Source organism: Artemia franciscana, chromosome 7 (assembly GCF_032884065.1).
Source record: "Artemia franciscana chromosome 7, ASM3288406v1, whole genome shotgun sequence".
In the NCBI taxonomy this organism is placed as follows: domain Eukaryota; kingdom Metazoa; phylum Arthropoda; class Branchiopoda; order Anostraca; family Artemiidae; genus Artemia; species Artemia franciscana.
The window spans coordinates 11,331,550-11,348,894 of NC_088869.1; the positions used below are offsets into that span (position 1 = coordinate 11,331,550).

The 17,345-nt window shown below is 34.6% G+C and overlaps 1 protein-coding gene across 2 annotated transcripts in view; it reads right to left on the reverse strand.

Moving 5' to 3' along the window:
• Positions 1–736: 736 nt before the first annotated feature.
• LOC136028844 (sodium-independent sulfate anion transporter-like) overlaps positions 737–17,345 on the reverse strand; it is a 96,218-nt gene continuing 79,609 nt past the window's right edge. For both annotated transcript variants that reach the window (XM_065706778.1, XM_065706777.1), the window contains exons 7-10: positions 16,745–16,885; positions 13,739–13,884; positions 10,933–11,100; positions 737–910 (exon numbers count right to left, since the gene is read on the reverse strand). In XM_065706778.1, coding sequence (XP_065562850.1) covers positions 782–910; positions 10,933–11,100; positions 13,739–13,884; positions 16,745–16,885 — 584 coding nt within the window. In that variant the 3' untranslated portion in view covers positions 737–781. The remainder of the gene's footprint in view (positions 911–10,932; positions 11,101–13,738; positions 13,885–16,744; positions 16,886–17,345) is intronic.

The following is a 17,345-nucleotide window of genomic DNA, read 5'->3' on the forward strand; positions in this document are numbered from 1 at the left end:
CTGGACAACATGACTATCACTAGATAAAGTGACGTATATTATAAGACAAAACCGTGAATGCACGAATACCTCATTTTTAGAGGTTTTCTGTTTGGTGGAACACAATAACGGTTTTGACACCGATTTTTTTACAACATTCACGGTTTTTCTGCAGGTTGTAAACAATATATTTACGGTTTTGCCAGGATCTAAAAACCTGACTTATAGAGGGGGTCAAGATAGACAAATTTGGACTGCACGAATACGGCTGTCCAAAGACATAACTGTGAATGTCACCTTTGACATTTTGAGTTAAATATCGCCCCATAATATTTTGACCACGCTCTCTGTTGGTAAAGAGGACCAAATGTCCCGCTCATCATTGCTCTCCCCCTTCCACTTTTACTATGCTGATTAGAGCCAGGATATCTTAAACACATCAAATTTTGTTTATAAGCATATTTGTTACGTGTTTATGAGTCACATAACTTTTGGATGGTAAAGAGCCCTCACCACCCCTCCTTGATAAAACCTATGGTATTAGTATTTTTTTTCTATGAAAGAATCTTGAGTTTACAGTCTTAAAGGAAATCAACACAACTAAGGTTGATTCCTTAATTCTGTATCTTTGTTGAGGCTCTCCTGGTCTTGAAAGTTTAACTAATTTTTTTAACCAAATTAAAAAGTTGAATAATTGGCACTAAAAGTTGATAAAACTATGTTTTTCATCAAGAATTTTGAATTCGTAGCAGGAGAGAAAAAGACAAAAATTAATTTATTAACAGATTTTTGTACAAATAGGTTAACTAATGGTTATATTGATCTTCTTCGGCTGAATTCCTTCTAAGACTGTAAGTGTCTTTGGCATTACATTGACAGCTATTACTTCAACACCTGAGCTTCCATAGTTGTCCGAAAGATCTTTGAAGGTCTGAAAAAAATTGAAAAAAATGTTAAACACAAGTAAAAAATTCCGATGTTATGTAAGTTTTTTTCTTACTGTAAAAATTGATAATTTCTGTCATTACATCTTTATAATACAAGATATTATAGCAGACCGAAACTGAAAATACTGTTAATTTTTTCAAGACTATAAATTAACCTTCATTTTAGGAGAACAGTCGCCTCCTCAAACTCGAATTATTTATGATGAAGTTTATCTAGGTATATCTACAAGCATTTGGAATGTCATATTATACAAAATATCACAAGATTGTAATGTCATTGTTAATTGTGTTTGTTTTACTCACTAATCACAAAGAAAAACTGAAAATTATACTTTTAAATTGATACCATAAAATTGGCCAAAACTTTTCGAAAAAAAAAGACAAACATAGATCAGTGTGCGTTTTTAAATTGTTTACACATCCGTAGTATAAGATTTTGAGGTTTATTAAGTTTTAGTGTAAAAAAGTTTTAGCAGCACTCTCTTTAATTGCACTTGAACAATAATAACTGGATTAACTTCAATCGTAGTTGTTTTGGATACTGTATTCAGCTCTACTCTGGAAATGAGGAGGACTGACCCCCACCAATTCCTGATCTTAAAACAAATTCATAATCTTAAACAAATACTTTGTAAAGTGAAAGGTATCTTTCTTCTAATTCCAAAAACCTACACTTTCCGCAATAAGAGGAGAGTTGAAACTTTCTCAGAACGCGTAGCCTAAGTTCTTTTTTCTCCCAAATAGAGGCAGTTTGCCGAGTAGAGTTGACTATTTACATTGATATGAAGGATCACTTGAAAGAAGTTTAGAAACATGGGCATACACATACACTTTTGTTGTTTTTGGTCATTTTTCAAAGAAAAAGATCTATTTTGAATAATTAACTTATATATACAAGGGAAGAATCCTCCCACTACTTTCCGGTGAATAATGCTAAGCTTTATAACAATGTTTCAAGAACAAAATGGTTTGACATTATCATAGCAACAACTTCAAAGTAAAATAGACCTTGAAGTTGAATGTTTTAGTCTAGTGTTTAATCATTACTGATGACCATCTGTCTGTCTGTCTGTCTGTCTGTCTTGTTTGTCTGTCTGGTCAAGTCAGCTCTCAACCTTGCTATGCGGTTTAATATTTTGTCGCCCTTTGTTAACAGTCTTAAGTATACGTTCATATTGCCCTAAAACTGTATATAATAACCACTAGTTCCTATATTCAAGGCGCCAGGTATGTAAATGTATCTGATATCCCGCTATTCAATGACCTCATTTTTATAACCTCGAGATTTTAAATATCTATTAAGACTTCTTTTAAAAATTGAATAGTGGGATTTGCCAGAGCAACATCCGAAGGAGGATCGCTCCAGATAAAAGTGCAGCGTCAGATGAACCTCTTCCTCAAGTACTGGTTTGCTGACACGTCCTACTTAAGATAGATGGACCGAACTGTGTGCATTTGCTTCTACCTTGTCAATTAGACAAAGGGGATGAACAAAGCTAGAGAGCTTGTTTGAGGGAGGTGAGTCTATGTACATTTAGAAAACAGTCATCGACTCTACATCAAACCTTTCCCTTAGAGGCTGGAGTGAATCATGTGTAGATGTGCATCCATCCCTGTTTGCCCTATTCTGGGTCTTCTGGAGTGGTTCTTACTGCGTCTTCATGGCACCAGCATATAGAGGGCATCCCTATTAAAGTGTGGGTCTGATAGAAGCCTGTAAACTGGGATAATCGATCTGGATGGAAGAAGGTTTTCACAACAAAGAGTTACTCCAAAACTCCAGTAACTCAGCAAAGTTTTCTTGAGCAAAATCAGGGTAGCCATTATAAAAAAGAGTTTAGTGGAGAATTGAATCTGAAGTAGACAAACCTCGTGAATTATCTTTACAGTTTCATTTCCTTAAATGAAACTGGGGTATTTATGTGGTATCTTTGATCAGGTAATAAGGGTAATAAGAAACTATTTGTTTCCAATGTGCTCAGCAGTCCATGCATCAGAACTCTTATCGATTTTATTAAGATCTATCTGTAGGGAAATAAAGGCTATGTTAGGTCTTCAGGTCTTAGGATGACTGAGTGTGTCTTGATATCGTTGGCATAGTGATGCAGGGGCTTGCAAGATTGTCTCATATGCCATTTATGTAGATAAGGAAGAGTGTTGGTCCAATGACAAATACTGTGTCGGAAGCTTTATAAATGTTGAATGACAGCAACCTAATGACGTACTCCTGCGAAATAAATTCGATCCACTGCTGTTGCTGGGCCACTAAGCAGTCTAATGTTCAAGGTTTCATCCGGACTTTATATTGGGGATCGCTTTGAAGGTCATTAAATTACAGGAGCTGTTCAAATTTTTTACTGGAGACGCTCTCATAGACTTTGCCAACACAGAAGAGGAGACTAATAGGCCTATAACACCCCTTGCTTGTTGGTTCACCATCTGGCTTTACGAAAGGCATAACATGGGTAGATTTATATGTATTTGGGAAGGTTCCAAATCGAAGCCATATCAAAAGAAGCCATATCCATAGAAAAGCAATGACAATGGTCCAGATAGTTTGGCCTTACAGGATTAGAGGACAACATTTAGTGAGTTGTGATCTGCGGCTTTCGTCACATCAAGATGCAGCAAAATGCGAAGGATCTTAGGAGCAGAGATATCTCACACGATCCAAGACAATAGAGGTTTGTTATAAGGAACTTGGTACTTCTCCACCGTCTTCATCCGGATTCAAGAACTCGGCAAACTCCTTTGAAAAGAGCTTCAGCCTTTTCAAGTTGATCTTGTACTACGGTCCTGTCAATCTTTTAGAGAGGGAAAAAGAAGTCCCTTTGGATGACGGCAAAGCGTTCTTGACGATTCTCCACCAGCTTTTAGCCGAAGGCCTGTTGAACCTGGTGAATGATTTCTTCTTATGCGAAACCCACAACTGCCAAAGCGTATGAACTGCTTCCTTGTGCGTGTTGATGAATGAAACCCTGTCCTTGTCGCTAATTGAAAGTAGCCATGGCTTGTGTGGCTTTTGCTTTGCCTCGGTAGCCTTCCTATACTGGGCGTTGATCCATGGGGTCTGTTCTTGCTGTATACCTGGATCCACTTTGAGGAGATATACTTTAAACAGAGTCAACTATGGCCTGCTGGTACTTGTCTGCAGCTTTTTACGGGTATTCAAGAAAAAAGGCTCTCCACTGATGAGAATAAAGAGCGTTTTTCAAGCCGTCCAAACTACCTCTTTCATATAACCAGATTTTGTGCTCTCGCTTTATTGAAGACGGAACAAGAAGCCTTCTAAGCACAATGATGGCAACGTGATCACTTGTGAAAGCGTAAGTGTCTATTTTAAAGGATTCGGGGTGATCTTTAGGGAAAATGCCAAGACAAGATGATATGTTTTGGCCGTATTACGTGTCAAAATCGGCAAGTTGTTCCAGCCCGTATAAGAGAGATAGATTATACAAGTCTGACTTCTCGCGGTCAGTGTTTTACTGCCACATATTATGATGGAGGTTGAAGTCTCAATAGAGAACATTGGCAGACTGAGCGTACATGCCCTGAGCGTATTCGAGGGAGGTTTCAAGGTAGCTGGTAATCGGGCAAGTTGGAGTGTTATACACGGTACCGACAATCACGAACTTATTTGGGAGGGTTACTCTAACTCACAGAGCTTCTTCACCTGCTGAAACTGGTTTATTTACGCATGAATATTTTATACGACTCTGTAGATAAACAGAAACCCCTCCTTCATTCTTTAACACCGTCACTATATTCACGATATGGCCTGAGGAGGGCGTGTCCCTGTATTCAACCTCACTCTTCTATATGTTATGGTTGAGACTGGTCTCAATGATGCACATGATAGACAATTTGGCAGAGTTCACGTAATATGGAAACTGATCAAACTGAGATCTGAGACCACGTATATTGCAGTAGGCTATCGTAAACAGCTCAGTTTAGATGGTCGGTAGATGTGCTAAAGATCGTCTGGAAAAGATCTATTTTGCCCGAGGCCTTTTATTATTGTCAATCATAAGCTAGTAAAAAAAGCTCTTCCGGGCTATTAGCCAGGCAAGACCTATGCATTCATTGGCACGCATCATTAGCCAGGGAATGGTGCCAGAATGCACCTCGTTACTGGATTTTTAACACGCAGGTGGTACCCCATAAAGGATACCACCCAAATTAATTACAGTGCCCTTCTCCCGACCCAAACAAAACCAAACAAGCCAGAGCTAAAACATCTCCTTAGGCACGACAACCTTCCCCCTAGCAAAGAAGCCCGGGGCAGCCTGTCCGGTGCTCCCATCTTTGAATGGCCCTGTTTACCAGGAGTTATAGAGCATACTGAATGCCTATTTATGAAATATGCTTGTTATAGTTACTCAGCATAACAGCTGCTGATCAACTCTTAGAATGAGGTACGTAGTTCTTTTTTAAGGGCGAAGACACCAGAGGCTTTGAGAGGTCGTCTCTTTGTTTCTTGTGATGTCCTTTGATGGGGCCAGGCCTGTGAGAACACATAATGTTTCAGTTGCAAGCAGTGTTTTTTTGAAGGTTTTTACCCCTTCACCTACATTTGTACTTTCTCGAAACAGCCATTAAAGCTAAATAGCATCAAATCATTTAGATGTCGTAATGGAGCCCATGTTTTGCAACAGCTTGCCCTTGATTTTATGTAGGGGTGGCACCTTGGTTTTAGAAGCGTCTGTAGAAACAGTGTTTTCATTTTGAACAAGAGGCCTAGTGCAAGAAATGTCAAACAGTTCGTGGTAACGAACTGTAGTAAGGAGCGATCCGGCTCAATAGTAAACGAAACTTTAAAAAGCGGATACTAATAGATACATCAAAAGAATCGGATTTTTATGCTGATTTACAATATATAAGTTTCATCAAATTTAGTCATACTGATCAGAAGTTACGAGCCTGAGAAAATTTGCCTTATTTTGTAAAATAGGTGGAAACACCCTTAAAAGTAACACAATCTTAACGAAAATCACATCATTGCATTCAGCGTGTCAGAGAACGCTATTGTAGAATTTTCTAGCTCCTATGTACAACAATGTGGAATTTCGTATTTTTTGCCAGAAGACCCATCACGGGTGTGTGTTTATTTATTTGTTTGTTTTTTTCTTTTCCCCAGGGGTGATCGTATCGACCCAGTGGTCCTAGAATGTTGAGAGAAAGCTCATTCTAACGGAAATTAAAAGCTCTAGTACCCTTTTTAAGTGACCAAAAATATTGGAGGGCACCAAGACCCCCTCCCAAGCTCATTTCTTCCAAAAGTCAACGGGTCAACATTCTGAGGTAGCCATTTTGTTCAGCATAGTCGAAAAACCTAATCACTATGTCTTAGAGGATGACTTACTCCCTCGCAATCCCCAGGGGAGAAGCTACAAGTTACAAACTTTGACCAGTGTTTACATACAGTAACGGTTATTGGAAAGTGTACAGACGTTTTCAGATGGTTTATTTTCTTGGATAGGGAGGTGTTTGAGGGGAGGGGGTTACATGGAAGGAATTTGTCATGGGAGGAGAAAATTCCCAAGAAGGGGGCACAGGATTTTCTAACATTATTTAAGACAAAAAACAATGAAAAGATAAATATGAAAAAGTTTTTTCAACTGAAAGTAAGGAGCAGCATTTAAAAAAACGAACAAAAATTATTACGCATATGACGCATGGTGTTCATCTCCTCCTAAATACCTGCTCTTTACGCTAAGGTATTTTTAGTAATTTCAACTATTTCTTCTACGGCCTTTTTATTCAGGGGTCATTCTTAAGGAACTGGGACAAAATTTAAGCTTTAGTGTAAAGAGAAAGGTATTAAAGAGGGGGCAAGCCCCCTCATATACATAATAAAAATATTCGAAAATAGAAGTTCGTTATGAAAGTTAATTTGGAAGTTACACATATTTTCTTATTAATAAAAACGTTCGTAAAAAATTAAAAGTTGTAGTTGCCTTTTTAAGTAATTAAATAAAAAAAAACAAGTTGTTTTTAAATGAAAGTAAGGAGCGACATTAAAACTTAAAACGAACAGAATTACCCCGTATATGAAATGGGCTTTTCGTCCTCAACACCTCCCTCTTTATGCTAAAGTTTGAATCTTTCTCTCAACTCTACTTTTTAAAACAGTAAAAAACTTTAACGTAAAGAGCGTGACGTTGATGAGGAAAAGCCCATTCATATACGGGGTAATTTCTCTTCGTTTGAAGTTTTAATGTCGCTCCTTACTTTCATTTAAAAAAAACTTGTTTGTTTTGTTTAATTTCTGGACGTTTTTAATTAATGCATGTTTTGATCGTGGCTCTCCGCACATAAATAATTAAAACGAAATTTTCATATTAATTTATTTTTTTGACTAAATGGCTTTCTCATAGTTTTAATCGGAAAATTTTGAGAAAAAAGGAGAAAGGGAGGAAGCCTAGTTGCCCTCCAATTTTTTTATTACTTAAAAAGGCAACTAGAACTTTTAATTTTTTTACGAACATTTTCATTAGTAAAAAAATATACGTAATTTACGAATTAACTTACGTAACGAACTTCACTATTCGTCAGTTTTTATTGCGTATATGTGGGAGTTCACCCCTCATCGATACCTCGCTTTTTACACTAAAGCTTAAATTATGTCCCAATTCCTTATGAATAACCCTTGAATCACAAAGGCCGTTGAATAAATAGTTGAAATTATTAAAAGTACTTTAGCGTAAAGACCAAGGTATTGTGGAGAAGACGAAACCCCTTATATACGTAATATTTTCTTTTAATTTTAAGTTTTAATGCTGCTCCTCACTTTCAGTAGACAAAAATTTGCATATATATTTTTTCATTGTTTGGAAATAATGCTAAAAAATCCTGCACCCCCTTCATTGAAAGTCCCTTCCCCCGTGAGAAGTTTTCCATGGAAGGATCCTCCCACGTACTCCCTCCCACCTCAACTCCCCCTCCCAAACCAAACAATTCCCCTGAAAATGTCCGTACACTTCCCAGTAACCATTACTATATGTAAACACACTTCAAAGTTTGTAACTTACAACCCCTTCCACGGGGACTGCGGGGGAGTAAGTCGTCCCCAAAGACATAGTTGTTAGGTTTTTCGACTATGGTGAATAAGTTGTCTATCTCATAATTTTGAGCCGGTGACTTTGGGCAAAAAATTAGCTTGGGAGGGCACTTGAACTTTTAATTTCAGTTAGAATGAGCCCTCTCGCAATATCCTAGGACCACTGGGTCGATAAGATCACCCCTGGAAAAAAAAGCAACAAAAAAACAAATAAACACGCATCCGTGATTTGTCTTCTGGCAAAAATGCAAAGTTCCACATTGTTGTAGATAGGAGCTTGAAACTTCTACAACAAGGCTCTCTGATACGCTGAATCTGAAGGTATAATTTTCGTTATGATTGTATGACTTTTAGGGGGTGTTTTCCCCTATTTTCTAAAATGAGGCAAATTTTCTCAGGCTCGTAACTTTTGATAGGTAAGACTAATCTTGATAAAAGTTATATATTTAAAATCAGCATTAAAATGCGATTGTTTTGATGTAACTATCGGTAACAAAATTCCATTTTTTAGAGTTTGGGTTACTATTGAGCCGGGTCGCTCCTTACTACAGTTCGTTACCACGAACTGTTTGTTCATAAGATTGAAGGGCAACTAAGCCTCCTCCCCCACTCCTTTTTTCTCAAAATCGTTCAATTAAAACTAAGAAAATCCATTTATCCAAAAAAATATGCAAATTTCGTTCTAAGTATTCATGTGCGGAGAGCCAAAATCTAAACATACTAAATTAAAAAAACGTACAGAAATTAAATAAAAAAACAAGTTTTTTAACTGAAAGTAAAGAGCGACATTAAAACTTAAAACGAACAGAAATTACTCCGTATATGAAAGGGGATGTTCTCTCCTCAACGCCCCGCTCTTTCCGCTAAAGTTCTCACTGTTTTAAAAAGTAGATTTGAGAGAAAGAGTCAAACTTTAGTGGAAAGAGCGGGGCTTTCAGGAAGGAATAACCCCTTTCATATACGGAGTAAATTCTGTTCGTCTTAAGTTTTAATGTCGCTCCTTACTTTCAGTTAAAAAAACTTGTTTTTTTATTTAATACAGGAAAAAACCCCACATGATAGTTACAGGCCCGTAGAAATAAATAATCCCAATTAGCTTGTTTGCACACGAATATTAGATTTAATCAATGTGTTTCTATCAAAGAAGACTAAAAGAAAAAATATATTTTCAAGAAATAAAAATTTAAGCTTTATTGACAGCTTCAGCTGCGAGCACAAGGGAAGAATATTAATGTAAGAGCTTCAATCGGGTGACTAGGGTATTTTTATTCCTGTATTCACCAAAGTTGACCCTCCAAGTAACAAAAGACTTCATTCTCAAGAGGATCTAACTGTCTAGACAGGTTAGCGTTCAGTGAGACCTAAAGCAGTATTAGCTGTCTTAAGCCGAGCCGAGTATTCAGATTAAGTGTCATCAGAACGACGTTTGTAAACTAGCCCAGACCTTTCTTGAGATTGTCTCATGTTTCATAGGTCTTTAATGTTCACCAGTTAAAGTGATAGGCACAGGATTTTACCAGAAGAAACATTAGCACTTGTAAACTAAAAACTTTAAAAGGGATTTAAAATCCTTACCCTCTTTTCTTAAATTCTATAACTTTTTTTGTAAATAACAATTTCACCTATATGAAAAATTTTCATAGTTAAAATAACCAAAAAACCAGATTCGTTTGATGTTTCCATCATTGTAAGATTTAATTGTAAGGTTTCATATTCCGTTTTCAAGTTTTATTTAGTTAGTTTTTAAGATAAGGGCCTTAGTCTTGAATTGGCTGGTGCATATCCATAAGTATTAAAATGTAATTACACAGAGGAGAAAAAGGTTCAACTCATGCTCATAAGTTACATTTAATTCCACTTCTTTAGGCTTTCAGGGTGCAGTAATGCTTCTAGGCTTCTTTTATCACTCTGCAGTAAATTATTAAAGGTTCTTCTATTATTGAAAGTCCAATTCCCAGAGGATCTGAAAGTTAATATAGTAGCTTACACATGTCCCCTTTCAATATCAATAAATTTGAGCTTGATAGGATTTGCCTGCATGTCAGGTAAAGCAGAAATCGATCCGTTACAGCAAATATTGATGGTTAATTCTTATGCATTTTCATTTTTGACTCTTTAATCGGAGAGGAATAAGTAGGAGCTATATTTGTAAAAGATTTAATAATTTAATTAGCTTTAAGGACACGACGATACAAAATTAAAGTTGCATAATGATTAATTCAACAGACTATGGCAGAGACTGCAAATTAAAAGTTTTAACTGGACTTCAAGCTAGTTATTCACTTTTTTCAGTTAGGTCCCCTATGGCTTATTGTTTCTATGCATACCGATGTATTGCAAGGTCTCATATCTTTTTTTTTTTATTTCGTGATCATAAAGATTCCCACGATCTGTTGATAAAAGACCTCTTGAATTTCCTGTATATTGCCACTTCAACGAATATTATGATTATTTAAACACAAGCATTTTATTTAAATGTAAAACTTTACATTGTTTTCATTTTTAATTTCGGAAAACAACTTAAGCTTCACTCACTAAAATCTAATTAAACGAAATTGCCCAATATTTAAGGTAGTTTCTTCCCGTCCTTCCCTACTTGTTGCTTCAGATTATTACTACTTCTTAAATAAAATATCTTTTTCTTCTAATAAATTCAATCATTCTGTACTTGCACATAGCTTAGTTTTATGTTTGATTGATTTTCTCCTTCAAGGAATTTTCTGAATTAAATATTTGAAAGTCACTTTACAGTTTCTTAACAATTGAATCCTTATTATTCCAATTCAAGATTTTTTAGTAAAGTAAATGTGATGCTTCTTTTGTGGTTAACAAGTGACATTTCGTAAATCTTTGTGATTTTTAGCTACTTCTTTCCAGTTCTCAAAATGAGAAAAGGATGCTGTACATTTGCTCCAACATTTCTTACAAAATTAAAGTAGAATTTACCTTTGCTGTAGCAAAATCTAGACGATTGACATAAGCTAAATCGAAAATGATACATGTGACGTTTTCTTCCTTAGAGATGGCTTTTTTCACAAGGTTACTGAAATAGTCAGCTGCTGGAAACATTAGACTCTCACGGGGCTGAATAACAACGGTTGTTCCCTCTTGTTTCTATAAATAAAGAAAAAATAACTAGTTTTCATAGAATTATATTGATTGACTGGGAAAGCTGCTTAAAAATAGATTAAATAGTCTATTCATTTTGTTTCATAAGTTAGATAGTTTTAGCTTAATTTAATCCGGCCCAACGAGGCTGTACTGCTGACTACTATCAAGAGATGCAATCAGAGCAGGAGTTATTTCTTGTCTTAATTCGGAATCAAAATTCTATTTGACAGTGTCGTTGTATTGCCTATTTGCTTAATTAAAACCTCCTTCCTATGTGACACGTAGTGATATAAACTTTCAAAATTGTTAAAATGAACTCAATTATAAAACAGCGTATCAAAATACTAAGTTCCTGAAGATTCATTTACTCTTCCGTAATCTCCCCACGACGTCTTACATTGCAAGCCGATAAGTAGAGCATAACAGGTGTCTTGACTTGAATAAATTCCGAACATTTGCAAAACTTTAGCTCACAAAAAAAGAATAATAAAACGCCTGAATACAAGTGATAATTTGTGTGTATAAGTGGCAATCCCTTAACGCTAGGCATGTTGGTTTTCCTTTATTGTCATATTGCGAATCAATTTTTTATTCTGGAGAAATTATAGATATTGCTCTGAATTTCTTGTAACTTTTCATTAGATTTAATCATTTGACCATATACCAATTTAACTTACATTGTGTGCGGTATTTGCTCACTTTCTTTTGCTACGCAACAGAAAACACTAAATGTTTTTTTTCATCTAAACAAATTTTACATTTGCTATTTTTCATATGAGCAGTTGTAAATAGACCCTTGTAAGGCAAATTGAAAGCAGCGTAAGTGTAAAAGAAACATATCATTGCTGGAAAAGTTTTGTTTATTAGTTCCTAAGGGCTAAGAGTAAATTAAGCCGTTACAGATTACGCCCGGAAAACAATCTGACCTTAGTTAATTGCCTACTGCTGGAAAATACCCGAGAAGACAAGAATCACTTAGGTGATAACAACCGTCAAAGAGAGGAGATGAAAGACGTGTTTTCATCAAAATAAGCAAAGAAAACGGTCATACAATTTTATGATCTTGAGTTTGCCAAACAGAAAATTCTTGATTGTCTAATTGGTTGTCTGCAAACGAGTGTGGCCCATAACCCCTTAGACAAAGACCAGATTTTATACTGAAACCCAAATCTGCAAATTTAGAAGACAAAGACAGTTGAATTGTCAGGAACCCCAAATGAACCTTACCAAACATTATTCTGTCATATTCTAAAGCAGTTTGATGTAACCAAATCTATGAATCTTAACTGCAGACTAAATGATGTCGAGAATCTCCGAATTGTCAATATAACTGGTTCTGTATCGTCAGTTTTGCAGTAATAATTTATTAATAAAAAAATAAATATATATATGCTTTCGCTGACGATAAAAATATAACCATATTGATACTTGAAAGTACATAATGGGTGTGAATGGGTACTATCAACTTTACAATCATAAAACAAAAAAGCTTGCTTGAAAACACCATAAGCCTAACGTAACATCATCTTAGGAATGAAACTATTAGCATCACTGAATAAATATATTTTTCCTAAGAAAAATTTTATTTATAGATACATTTACGACATACTTAGTAAGGAAAAATGGTCATTCCTGGAGTGGTGACCTTGACCACTTGAAGGGTTTATAGTTTCCATTTTAAACCTTTAACCGAAATTTTTGTTTGGTGTGTGCTTGAGCTCCATATATACTTTGCTAAAAATGAAAATATCTAAATTGGTTAGTGTGTGACAGGCTGTGTAATAACCTATGGATCACTACAGAATCTAAGTGAAATGATATTGACCTTCGTGAATAAACCCGTCATCTAACAAATTTTCTTCCACTCTACCCCCTTTCTCTCTTGGCTACGAAAATTAAAAGCTCACTACCAGCCTAATAAAAGAGGTATATGAAGAGCTGTGTATATTAAAACAGTCCTGCTTAAAACTGCACTTCGGTTTGAGATGGTTTTTACTTCAAAAATTGTCCAACAAAACTCTTTAGTTTCTTCATATTGTCCGATTAACAGCGCAAAATAGGACTTGTAACCTTTAATTTGAGCCAGGTAAAATCATAGCAAGAATTAGACGTGGCTAAGTACGTAGTTATAGGAATCAAATTGTAACAGGAAATAACTTTTGGAGCTTTGTTGTGAAATACTAAAACGAAAGCTATAACCAAGTTGACATCCAGTAGGTACTTCAATAGCATGTCTATCTTAAACACCTTAATGCTGTGACCAGTCTGCATTAAAAGGTTCCAATGGAAAAAAATTAAAGGTAATATAGCAGTAAAAACAAAACATAAAGGTAACTCAGCTCATAAGCATAAACCTATTTTAGCTTTAATGCTCACATAATCATTGTCTTTGAAAATGCCATAAAACACTGTTTAAACAGCCTTGAGTGATGTTTCAAGCAGCTTATAGTCATTCTAAACACTTTATTGGTCCAGATCTAGCCTGTTAATAGTATACCATTAAGAGCACGGTTAGTAGTGCTTTTATTAAAAACTTAAAAAGGGTTTACTTATGAAATCCAAATAACTGACGACTTAGAACTGGTTAACAGACAAACGTAGTATATCTAGAGACAATGTGAATGTTGCTTAAAGAACTTACACGAATTGCTTCAGTTTCAATTGGTGGTCTGGCGTTAGCAAAAGACATCATGAAAATATGCACGAGGGTTCCAACGATGATACCCAGCTCCAAGCCAAAAAGGAGACCAGAAATGAACGTGGTGGCAAAAGGGATCAGATCCGACTCTAAGAAAATTAGAAAAGGAATGAAAGGATACGTTATTCTTGTGAATTTTTTCAAAGGAAAAGATTTTCGCCAGAACTAGAGATATCTAGAGTACAACACAACAATAAAAAGCTGAATCTATTGTTTACTTTTCGTAATTTCCAAAATGAAAATAGAAGTCTCAAATTAAAAAAAGAAAATATTTGTTTTTCACTATCTAATATCGGCAAATTCGTTACTATTGGGTCAATAAGTTTCGGCCGAGTAGGCACCCGTATTTCGAAGAAAAAAACAATTGTAGACCACTGTTATAGGCCAATAGCTGTAGCCTAAAACTTCAAAGGGTAGCCAATTCATAAGGCTGATTGTCATTACTTTTTGTAACTATTAGAAATACTATTTTATTTGATTCCAGCTTTTGCGCTATCTCATAGAACTCTGTTTCTGTAACTTCTGATATTCCCTCTGCTGAAGAGAATAAAAACCAGGGATTCAAATTCCCTAGATGCAAAATAGCTGCAGTCATTTAGAATCTTTTTCTGTAATGATAAATAGGGCAAGAGATACGAATCACACAAAAAACGCCGTGATCTAATTTGGATAAAAACTGAAACACAAGGGAAATTGAAATTGAGACATGTTATTATGATATAACGTAATAAAAGTCGTGTTGGAGCTCCAGTCAAAATCTGGTCGGTACCAATAGACAAGATGTTAGAGCGATTGGTGGAGCTGAAGGATTACGTTAGTCACCAGTTAAAAAATTGATTAGCACCAGCGGATGATCTAATTACGTCAAAAATGTATAACTATCAGTGACACACTCATACTTAAAATTTGGGTAAATAGCTGATAGTTAGTTCGGTGTCAGTTAAAACTCAGCAATAACATGAACTTGGAAGCACTATCGTCTAGTTGATAATTTCTATTTGTGCTATTATAGAACAAAAGTAAGTTATAATTTTTTAAGTAATTCAGTAATTATATTCCAATCATTTTTAAGTTATTTTTTTAGGAGTTATTTGATGCTCTCTTAAAAGGAACTATATACTTAGAAGCTTTTTAACGGTTCCCATCCCCATATAACTTCTTTTTTCTGTAGTTGCAACTATCTCTATTGCATTTTATTTTCAGTTTTTTCTATATATTCACCAAAAGGTTATATTAAGAAACAGTATTTTGGTTTTAGGTTATGATGCTTCCTAAATAGAATATAATGCTCAAAATGAAAAGAGAAGTAAAATTTTAATTATTTATTGTGTTTAATCTCACTTAATTTTTATTAATGAACGCTGTTTTACTTAGCTATTTCAGTCTTATATTCGGTGTCATGGAAAAGGGTGGAACTATTACAAGCCACAAATAAATCTTTTTTCCCGTCTTGCAGAGAAAAAAAATGTAAACTTGGTAAAATTTAATTCATCGATCTAAAAATGAAGCTAAGTATTCTAAATATTTTCCAAGCAAAACAAAATATAGTAAAAAATAAACGACGATAAAAGTACAGAAGAATATATCTTCTTTAACTTAAAAAGTTATAACCCAGACTTATGATCATTTAAACCCATCTATATCCCTCGTTTTCCCGTAAAGTTTAATAAAAAAGCATTAAAAGAATTAGAAATTTTTTTTTATATTTACTGTGAGGTTTTTTCAAAGATATCAAAAATTATTATTTCAGGGTTATTTTATTGATTTTGCCAAGTTTAATTTAATTGAATTTTATTTTTTGACTTCGTTTAATTTTATTGTTTTAATTTGACGACAATTTAGATTGCAAATAAAAGTCTTTTGGTTTCAAGGCTACTGTTTTTGTAAGGGCTTTTCTTCAGTAATTTCTTAGAATTACTGAGTAATATTTTTGTTTAGAATTCTACTTTGTCAACTCGAGCTTTAGAATTAACACTTATGCAACACACACACAATATTGCTATTGCATCACCAGCTATTCCATTCGACCAGTTTTTGATGTTTTTTAATGTAATAAACTTCAGAAAATGATACTGGGCTCTCCATTAAAACACGAGTATAAAATTGTCAACAGTTGAAACTATCCATGGGTTATAAATTTGCAAGGTTTTATCAGAAAATATTTGACTATTTTTAACTTCATTGTGATTTCAAAAATAACACATGATTTAGCTAGGCAAATACGATTGGGCTACTTCAAATGATTCAAGTCGGCATTGTAGTAAAAATTTATAGTGTCTCTGAAAAGAGTTATACGAACGCTAAATCGATGGACATATTTGACCAGTTTCCTTAATTTAATGCGTTTAAGAGTATGACACTTGATTTCGCCTGTCCAATACAATTAAAAGCATTCAAAAACTTCAAAATAAACATTTATGAAATTTCTATCTAATTTTTAATTTCTAATTTCTAATTTTTTGTCAAATATAGGACCCTAAAAAGAGATTTTAGACTTTCAGAACTATAAAGAAATTTTAGATTTTACACTAGAAAAGCCCTGACACAACGAAAGTGAAAATACTTGTTTTATAACAATGAATATCAAAGTCTGAGTAGCATTCAAATATTTTGTTTTAATGATTCACTCCATGTTATTATACCACTTTAATTTAAATAAACTCTTATTATTTAAAAAAATCATCACAATTTTTGTTCTTTAAATGTGAAATTCAACAATAAAATAAATAAAATGAAATAAAAATAAATGGAATCAAGAATAACAAGTCTGAAGGAAATTAAGATTAAAAATAAGCGGAAGATGAAAGTAAACAAAGTACAAAAATTACATCTAAAATACCAATTATCAAATAATTTAAGAAGTCTTGTAAAGATTGCAGATTTTTTGTATCGTTCCGTCTTCTGTTGCTATAAGAATAATATGAAATTTAAACAAGTTAAGGCACTCACTTTTGGTCCTCCACATTGGTATTATCACATGGTATTCAACCATTAGTATCACAGCACCAACAATAACAGCGGCTAGACTAGCTTTTGGGATGTAAAAAAAGTATGGTGTCAAAAACTGTGCTGCCAGGACCACAATTACGCCTAGAAGAAGGAAAAACCTATCATATTATTACCTATACCTCTAGGCCTAACACAAACAATGACAATATATATTGTCATAATATATAAGCAATAAGCCTCATAAGCAATGACAATACTAGCCGCTAGTCTAGTATGATGTCAAAAACTGTGCTGCCAGGATCACAATTACGCCTAGAAGAAGGAAAAATCTGTACATTTTGATCTATGCCTTTAATCCTACCACGAACATTGATAATTCTTGAATTGCACAAGATACATGCAAAGGAAGAGAAGGGGGTAAACTTTAAGCATGCTTGAAACATCTGAAGGAAATAATTCGTCATTAGTTTCCTATAATTTTCACATAATTTGTTCAATTACTCCTGCAAGAACCTGCTTAAACTCGATGGTTTTCCAACAAATCTGAATAGATTAAAGGCATATGATGACAGGTATGACAGGTATGACAAACACCTATGAC